This window comes from Denticeps clupeoides, chromosome 10 (genome assembly GCF_900700375.1).
Source record: "Denticeps clupeoides chromosome 10, fDenClu1.1, whole genome shotgun sequence".
NCBI classification, from domain to species: domain Eukaryota; kingdom Metazoa; phylum Chordata; class Actinopteri; order Clupeiformes; family Denticipitidae; genus Denticeps; species Denticeps clupeoides.
Window position 1 is genome coordinate 22,063,613 of NC_041716.1, and position 9,666 is coordinate 22,073,278.

The 9,666-nt window shown below is 44.6% G+C and overlaps 2 protein-coding genes and 1 long non-coding RNA gene across 3 annotated transcripts; 2 read left to right on the top strand and 1 right to left on the bottom strand.

Moving 5' to 3' along the window:
• Positions 1-1,212: 1,212 nt before the first annotated feature.
• Positions 1,213-3,463, bottom strand: LOC114798549 (protein FAM110A). The gene has a single exon (XM_028994350.1). It carries the CDS (start codon positions 3,021-3,023, stop codon positions 1,953-1,955), a length of 1,071 nt encoding a protein of 356 aa, XP_028850183.1. The 5' UTR covers positions 3,024-3,463; the 3' UTR covers positions 1,213-1,952.
• Positions 3,464-3,684: 221 nt separating this feature from the next.
• Positions 3,685-5,307, top strand: LOC114798761 (uncharacterized). Its single transcript, XR_003751113.1, has 3 exons — positions 3,685-3,822; positions 4,973-5,029; positions 5,155-5,307. It is a non-coding gene; the product is annotated as an uncharacterized LOC114798761 (long non-coding RNA).
• Positions 5,308-5,468: 161 nt separating this feature from the next.
• On the top strand, positions 5,469-9,001 carry cox4i2 (cytochrome c oxidase subunit 4I2). The gene is made up of 6 exons (XM_028993462.1): positions 5,469-5,484; positions 6,264-6,454; positions 7,681-7,780; positions 8,072-8,236; positions 8,313-8,444; positions 8,792-9,001. Exons 1-6 carry the CDS (start codon positions 5,469-5,471, stop codon positions 8,923-8,925), a joined length of 738 nt encoding a protein of 245 aa, XP_028849295.1. The 3' UTR covers positions 8,926-9,001.
• Positions 9,002-9,666: the final 665 nt, after the last annotated feature.

Below are 9,666 nucleotides of genomic sequence, written 5' to 3' on the forward strand. Positions count from 1 at the left end.
GTTTTGGAATGATCAACATGACCTTCAGAAAAATGCCCCCCAAAAATTAAGTGAAGAACAAGTGGTCTTCCTCACTGCATTGTTCATACCAATGTTTAGCCGTTATTGGGGCTGATATTGAGCCATGGGCATCAGAGCGCCCGGCCCTCCAAACACAATAGTCCCTCAGTCTCGTCGGTTTGCCCACCCCCTCCGTAACAAGGCCGTTAGGCAGCTCTCCCTCCTGCTTGTGCGGAATATACCAATGGCAGAATCATACCAAAAATTCCACCTACTTAAAGGTGATTGCACTCACCAAGTTTTTAAAACACAACTTCTCAATAGCTTTTATTGGACTTATACATGTGGACCCTAATAAGAACAGAGATAGAATCTCACCGGTTGCTTCAATGTGGTTAAAATTTGTCAGAAAAACCCAGAACTCCATACATAGGTGGTTAGAGCTGCTCCTGACTATCATATATTTATTCATCAAACTCAACAGTGGCACAGCGAGTAAAATGCAGGATGTGAGCTCAAATGCCATAAATATTAAGGACATACATTTTAATAAATCCACCAGGTAATCCAAAACAACATGATCAATAAAAGTAAATATTCATAAAAAATAAGAAACCAGACAAACGTATATAGGGATGAAATCTTTCATGTTTTGATGTTTGGTAACCTGGGTTTTATGGCTGCACACTGCTCACCAAAGGTGATGGTTAAAAGCAGAGGACACATTTTGTTGTGTCACCGTGTGCTGTGCTCCAGTGTTTCACAATGACAATCACTTCACTTTCACTTTTACAATGCATTTATGAAAATTTCATATATGATTTTTCCATTTAAGCTTTTATATTGGTTTATGTTGTGGTTCAGGTTAAGCAATTGATTCAGTGATTCCTTTTTGGAGTATTTTTCTCTCTTCTGCTATTGTCCATTCAGCCTCAGAGTGAGTGTTTCACACACAGGATCTTTATCATACACACCATCTTCCCCAGATTTGTCAGCGGGACAGCAACACATTACCCAGTTCTTCAAATTCATCTATGATCACTTATGTAATATGTACTTTCACATTCATGTGAATTCTGAAAACTCCTAAAAACAGATATTTCATTAAAAAAAAGACTAGGATTTGCAGATTGGTTAGTCTCTTCTAGTCTTGGCACTAACATGCCACCAAAGTGAAACAATTGCAAGGAAACGAAACAGAACAACGCAGACTTCTCAAAACTTTTTTTTAATTAATATATAGACAGTTGGTTGAAGGATTGACCATAACAAACGGAGAAATGGTACAAACACATATTCACACATTAGCATGTGCACAGGCGTGACTAAGTGTGCGCAGGCAACAGGCCAGAATGTTTCTGAGTGATGCACAGCATACAATTTGATCCTTCAGACATTCAGAAACTCTGATGGCAGATTCTCTAAAATTATCCTCTTATTCTAGGAAGTATCAATTGCAGATCAGTAAACGGATTATCAGGATGCCATCTACTAAGTGGTAGTAGCCTAGTTGCCCCAAGTTCAAACCTCACTTACAACCATTGTGTCCCTGAGCAAGACACTTGACCCTGAGTGTCTCCAGGGGGGACTGTCCCTGTCAGCACTGACTGTAAGGCACTCTGGGTAAGGGCGTCTAAAAAAAATCGATACACATTAATATTCTTCTCCTACTGCAAACACCTTCATCAACCGTCTGCAGTCTTCTTCATGGGTCTGTGGTATCTGTCCCAACATATACTCAGACCAAATATGTCACACATCACTAGCTCACTCAGTCATTCACACACAGAGAAAATGTCTTGTCTGTTCATAATATACCTGGTGAGAACATCAGATTATTATTGGTATGATAAGGGATCCAAACTGGTTCTTGGATGATGTGTGTGTAGCACAAACGAAACATAATAAATTAAAAATGATGTAATGAGACGCAGTTTGCACCCTGCAGGCATCTAGACGTGAGACCTGTCCCTTGCCTGACGGATTCCATACAGCCACTTGATGACTCGAGCATTTCTCTCGATGATGGAGATCCGGTAAGGCACACGCTCAGGAGCTCCTTCAATGTCCTGGTTCTCCTCCTCTTCTCGTCCCCCCTCCTCTCCACACTCAGACCTGGGTGTGCTAACACTGTGCAGTTTGGACAGGGATTTGATATCTGGACTGGTGCAGACCAGATGCTCCACGTCCCCCAGCGCCTCTAGTTCAGTGGCGTCCAGGCCACAGTAGTTGAAGAAGCGCTCCAGGTCAGCTGGGGCTCGGGAGTACCGGTCGCTCAGGTCTGATTTGGAGCGGTGGAAACGCGTGAGTTTGTGCGCCGAAGCCCGCTGGGAACTGCACGAGCTGCCAGAGGACAACAGAGTAAAAGCTGGTGAGGGTGGGGGCAGCAGAAGCAGAGGGGAGGGTGGAGATGTGAGCTGGCTGATATGGTGACTTGGTGGCAATGGTGACCTGCAAGGCTTCTGTGGCTCATTCTTTGGGTGAACGTCCACTCTGCGCACGGTGACTCTGTTTGTCTGTGAGGTTTGTGGTGGATCTGGCAAGATGGTCCTGGAGGAAGGCAAACTAGGTGTCTCAGCCAAGGGGGTTCTCTCTCTCCTATGACCAGATGAAAAGGACGAAGAGGACGGTGGTCCATCGCAAACATTGATGAGGTTGTTAAGAATCTCCAGGTTGAGACGTGGGCCTCGCCGTTGTCCTTCTCTGGTCACTCTGCAATTCTCCACTACAGCAGGTCGGTCAGGGAGCCTCCGCGCCACAGGGGAGCTGATTCGGCACTGTCGCATGGGATTGGGGGACAGCAGTGGCTTTCGTGGGACGGGTGGCTGGACAGGCTCCTGCCGTGTCAGCGCCACATGCTGGCTCTTCACGTACTTGGCTTTGTCGGCCTCTAGCCGCTCCACGGCGCTGAGTTTCCGAACGCCTGACTCGGAAGGTTGGCGGAAGTAGTCCGGACCCTTGTTCAGGATGCGGAAGGGCATGATGGAGCGACTATATGAGGGCTGAATGGCCTCCACAGGCATGAAGAAGGTAGTGCGGTGACGGTGGATGTTTTTGTCTTCAGTTTCCAAAGACCTTTTGTATCCAAGATTCTTTTGTATTCCTCCTCTTTGTCACCTATTTTCATCCCCTCCTTTATTCTTTTTCTCGCTCCCACTTGTTCCAGTCCTAAGATTCCTGCTGCTGTGGCTTTTCCCCCTCTGGTTCTTTATCTGCAGTCCAGCCCGGTGAATGCACGCTTGTGGGATGGGGTCACATGGGACCGCATTCCGTGCAGCTGAGGGAACCAGCGAAGGGGGCAGATCGCTGGACGTCCACACCACCACTTAAGAAGTCTCCCTCCGAACACACAGATAATCCTTCTTTCAGACAACAAAGATCCAAAGGAAGAGAGTTAAAAAGTTAAAAAGCTTTTTAAAGTAAGTAAGAGCTCCCGTTTATCTGCTCCCAGCTCACCGAAAGCCTCAGAACGGGGGCAAACGTCGCATTTATTACGCTGTCTGACTCCTCCCTTAAACTCTCAAAAGCTCCAGATGCTCCTGTCAGCAGCCAATGAGCAGCTAAAGAGGAGGGAGCTGCGACCCCACTGGACACTTTTGAGTTGTTCAGCCCTGCCCCCCATTCACCGAGGACACGCCTCCTGAATTTCAAATGCATTTGTATGAAAGGCGTGAAGGAGAGGGAGACAGCTGCGACCTTTTTAAACACAGCAGCCATTTATACGCAAGCCGCCACCACATCAGCCTGAGGTCACATGGAGCTGTTCTGCTTTCCTCTACAGTCTCATCGAGACGTATCCAAACAAATATAACATCTACTGAGGTACGTAGATGATCAGATACTGGGACAGAGTTGGACCAGGGCTAAACCACATAAGGAAGCAGACGTGGCCTCGAAACGAAGGGCAAATGACAATCAATTAATAATTCTCCAATACTTGGTTCTAGGCAGCTGGCGTTGATGGAACGCAACGTGAAGTTCATTTCACTTGTGGAACCTCATGGGCAAATTGGCAGTAAGCAGAATAATGAGAGCTGGAATGTAGTGTTTAAAATGTAGTTTAAGTAAAAATAGTCATTGATTTTAGCGTGAACAAGTTTTCACCTCCCGCTGGAATGATGTCTGAATACACAAGGACATCATTTCATCCCCTGCTGATTTTCTCCGTTTGTCCACTAACAAAGAAATGTAATTCAAAGTCTATAATTTCCATTGTAGATTCATTTGCGCGGTGAACGACAGAATTCTCATTTTCCTGAATTTTCATGGTTACATTAATGGTGTTTTACATCACGGAGATGCTGTGTTACTCTGAATGGCTCACACATTTCACCAATAAAAACCAACCAGTATGTGACTAAAGGAGGTGACTGACCTTCCCTTTTCACACACAAGCCCCTCCCCCAAGAAGACCCTAAAGGCTGAAACGTAAACCCCAGTACTTGCCCATTTCAGCCACCCTCACAAACACTTTCTCTTACATATACACACAAGGATTCATCTTTCCTCTGCTACAGAGCATCATTTCAATATATTCAGAAACGTTACCACGGCTCGACAACCTGGGGAGACAGCAGATCCACAGCAATGATGGACAGTCTCCTGACTGAACCACACTGCACATCACAGATCTGGAACCTTCCTGTGGAGAGCAGCTGGCAGAAAGTTTTATCCATTCAGAGGAGCGGAATGAAGATCAGTTGGACTGAGATGAACGAGAGGGAGGACAGCAGAATGGTCAGGGTACAGGGAGGAGAGCTGGTGAAGGAGCAGGAGTAATGGGAAGTGTGAAAGCGGTGAAGAAGAGAGGGATGGGGTGAATGGGAACGTCTATGAGACAGTAGTTAGTCCAGCCATGTTATTTGGTATGGTGGAGGCATGAAGACATTTGGTCTGCTGATTTTTTACTAAGCAAGTTGCTTAAATCCATAAAAGATGATTCAAGCGCTTTATCTGTGTCTTGAAATGACAGGTTTTAATGGCCCATGTCTACCGTGTAAGTGGAGGAGAAAGTACAAGTTCCAAGGCTGTGAGTTCGATTCCATTCCTGCTTTCCACCCTTTACTTGTTGTGTTGCCATGATAATGAGTTGAGATTCTCACGTGAGTCAAGTGTGTTTAACCTAATTTGCGTCATTAACTATCCTTTGTGCAGATTATAAGAAAAAGTGATGAGCACACATGTAGCTGAGCAGATCAACATCATTATCCAGGAGAGAGAAAGGCCCTTTAAACTGTAATCCAGGTCAGTGGGCAGCCACAACAGCACAGGGAAAGAGAAGCGAGGACACGACCCATTTCCCCAGCATGCCCCTGGACAAGTGGACCAGGTGATGAGAACAGAACAGGAAAATGGGCTCTGTCAGAGACACTTTTCAACTCTCCAGGAAACATGCCTGCAGCTGAAGAATCTCCAAATGAACACTGGGGGGGAAGTTTTCTGGTTTCCATTACATCAGGTTAACAAAAATGGCAGATAATGATGGCAAGTTGACAATACGTCAGAAATGACACCAAAGAGCTGATTTCCTGGTCCATCGGGTGAAATAATCCCATGTTAAATACAGGAGATTAGTCTAAAGGTCCATTTGTTCTTGTCCAGTGTTAAAGAAGGCCATGCTTCCAGGGAGACATTTCTGTTCATTTCACAAAGGAGACTTTTCAACGTCTACGTGCTGAAATGTGTTTAATGGTGTCACAGGCCACTGACGTCATTGTCTCTACGACGTGCTTCAACACCGTTCTTGTTCTTTGAAGGTCAGAAAACTGGCACGTATGACCTGGTGTGCTGATATGTTTTTTGTAAGAATTTATTACAGCATTTACGGGTTTATTATTATGTATTTATCTATGCCAGTGGTCCTGAGCACATTTCTATCTCATAATGCATGAAAAGCATCCATATATTAAGAAATAGTCTTCGAATGCATATGGATTTATATAATTTGATGTATTAGAGAGCACAATTTCAGATGCGGCAATATTCTCATGCCTAAACACAGCACTTTCACCACGTCCCTCGAAAACCAGAGACAAGTTTCCCTCCTGAGGCCAGATCTGCCACCTTGTGGCACATTAACGTAACACGATTCCCTCTCCGGTTTTTAGGAACCGTTGGGATACATCAGGTTCAGGGTCCTTTTTCCTCTGCACACCAACATTGGAACACCATGGAACACTCAATTTCCCACTGAAGTATATTTTTATGCGTCATTGCATCTGTCATTTGCAATTCATTGTATTAACGTCACTGTGCCGCAACAGTACATGCAGTGTGTAGAAAGCTGTTTACATGCTCGCTGTCTCCCTTTGCCCCTCCTCCTCGTCTCTCTCCCTCCCTCGTCTGTTTATCCTCCTTTTCCCACTTTGCATGCCAAGTCTGCAAGCCAGACGCAGAGTTACCGCCACACTTTTTACGTTCTGTTACTGCTGTGGTCCAGTTGCTCGAGAAAACCGTGAGTATCCAGCTGCTTCAGATCTGCAGCAAGGCAGGGAAGGAATATTTTGGATTTATCAGCTCCATCCTCGAGAACAGATTTTGATTTTGTAGCTTTGTTGTGCAGCTTTGTGCATTCTTGAAAATCTGGTCTGAAGCGCTCTGGTTTTATGTGATCCAGTAACAGAATTTGTTTGAGCAGTTTGCTTCTATGAAGGTGGTTTGGAGTTGGTGTAAAACTTCATATCTTCATATCACTTGATCCTTTGCCAGTTTCCACTATTTTGCTTCCTGTCAGCATGGATGTGTTCAGAGGCCAAAAAAAGGAGGCCGATTAGAGGCCCTGAGAGTAAAGCCGGCAGGAGGCAGTCTGGAGGCATTGAAATTAGTGAGCAGATTTAGGCAGATTTGTGGCTTAAGGTGTGAACACTTATATAAGCATATCCCAGCAAGGCCGATGAAAAAATGCACTTTTCACTTCAAAAGCTATTAAATGAACTTGAACACAGTGCTGTCTTTACATGTGATACGGTAACAGAACTTGTTTGAGCAGTTTGCTTCTATGAAGGTGGTTTGGAGTTCATTACAAATGGCGTAAAACTGTTCTTGAGCCTGTGCCAGTTTCCACCATTTAGCTTCCTGTGTTCAGAGGCCAGAAAGTGAGCAGATTTAGGAAGATTCTGAACACTAGGGATCCACGTATACAAGAATATCCCAGCAAGGCTGATGTATACTGACTGTACATCTGTCTGCAGATCCTAGTGGTTAGAGATCTGCCAGAAACATCCACCCCAGGGAGTTGCCACGTTTAACCGAAATGGAAAAAAAAAAAAAAAGTCTGAATAATAAGAATCTACTAAAAATATGCCAGTGCAGATAATAAATGAATGTGTACATGTGATTAATGCTGACTGGACAGTAAATGATTCAAATTAGTCTAGATCCTAGTCTAGGCCTAGTGGCCTGGCCTTGATCCCAGTGCACCTTTCATGTCACCTCTCACAACATTGGTGGTAGCCTAGTGTGTAACACACTCACCTATGAACCAGAAGACCCAGGTTCAAATCCCACTCAGTACCATTGTGTCCCTGAGCAAGACACTTGGAGGGGACTGTCCCTGTAACTACTGATTGTAAGTCTCTCTGGATAAGGGCGTCTGATAAATGCTGTAATGATTTCGTTCCAGACAGACAGAAGAGCTTGTAGTATTATACATTATGTAACGCTCTCCTTTTCCCGCTGCAGATGCTGAGCGTAGGACACATGGGAACGCTGCTGGCGAGGAGGGCAGCGGCGGCGCTGCTGAGTACAGGCAGCGCTCGGATGATGGCCAGTCACGGGCACGGTAACTCACTTCTGGCTAGGTGCTGTTCAGAACTGTGGCGAAAGGTTAGCACCTGCTGCCTCGCCCAGTCAAAATGTTACCGTGACGACTGCGACTGGCTCTTCTGAGCATGGCTGTGCTGTTCGACCTTTATGCACCTTCCATTCAGAAAAGCAATAAAATGAACTCGAATACCAGAATTTGAAATGCTTATCTTTGACCTGCAGGCTGAAATATTTTTCCCGTGCCGTGCTGATAAGACATAAATTAATGTCCAGCCTTGACTGCCACTTCTTCCCCTCCCATGTCCAGAGGTGTCTCAACAGACAGACATGTCTCTGCCAATGTATTGGGACCGTCTGGACACACCACTGCCAGATAAGCCACACCAGGAGCAGCTAAGTGCTACAGACCAGGCCCTGAAGCGCAAGGAGACAGGGCCCTGGACCCAGTTGACTAAAGAGGAGAAAATTGCCTGTAGGTCTGACTTCCTGCTCTCATTTCCCCATCCCCACCTTCCACCTGCTCACCCACCTGCCGCTTCTGCCCCCAGTGTACCGGCTCATGTTCGACAAGACCTATGCTGAAATGAAGAAACCTACAAACGAGTGGAAGACCGTCATTGGTGGCATCCTGTTCTTCATTGGCCTCACTGGCCTAGTCGTGCTGTGGCAGACGCACTATGGTAAGGTCCATCTAAAAAACGAGAAACCATTGATGCTGCCTGTTCCAGACTGGAGAGGAGAAGCCTGCATTTCTCATGGTATAAGGATGCTGAAAGGTGCAGGTCTTAAGAAAGTAACACGTGCTCCCATCTAGATGACTTCTTCTTCAGCAAGACAATGCTAAACCACATTCTACAGAGCAGCTTACCATCAGTAGTGACATGGACAGTCCCCCCTAGATTACATCTTTAATAACATACTTGTTAAGGCTAAATAAGGTTAAAAACACCAATGAGTGACATTGCAGATTTACACTCATTTAATTCTTGAAACTTATGAAAAGCTGTTGTTTTTTGTATTTTGTCAGTGTACCCACCTGCTCCCCGAACGTTTGACCCTGAGTGGCAAGCCCAGCAGGTGAAGAGGATGCTGGACATGCGCGTTGGCCCAGTGGAGGGTTTTTCCTCCAAATGGGACTATGAGAAGGGCCAGTGGAAGTAGAAAACCAGGGACACTGGATTCCACAGCAAACACCCTGTGGATATATCTCTAAAATAAACCGATAAGCAGAACTACAGATTTAGTTTGCTTCTTCTTTCTAATGAAGTTCGTATCGATTTCAACCCCAGTTGACAAATCAGATGCCACAATAATAATAATAAGTCTTTCCAAAATATACAGAAACCCAGGTATCATTTTTTACCATATTCAAGCAGTCAGGAGAGTATAAAAGAAACCAGTAAAGGTTGAAGATGGAGGAGCTGCAGCCTCTTCACTGGGTTGGTCTGGTTGATCAAACCACCAGTGAAACCGCAGGATCAGCTGGATTTTTCACAGAAGCACAATGCAATACTTGTGATTAATGTTGGTATTTATTCTAATAACAATGATACACATTATGTAAGTGTTTTAAACAGCTCATTAATTGATGGTGTTTACTAGAGGTTCACTTATAATACACGACAAAAGAATCAAGAGAAATTTAAAAAAATATTAATTTTCCCCTCCTATCTTCAAGCTGAATTCTACTACAATTTTGATTTGCATGTCCAAAACAAACTAAATCAGGATTAAGGCCATAGGAACACTATGAACATGAAATATAAATAAGATTTCAAATAATCAAAAGTTTAAATATGTATACTAAACTATTATGCTACACTAGTGGTAGTTTAAGTTAACTAATTTACATACCGCGCCAATCTTGGTTCATTTTTTTTTTTTTAACACTTACAAACTTGC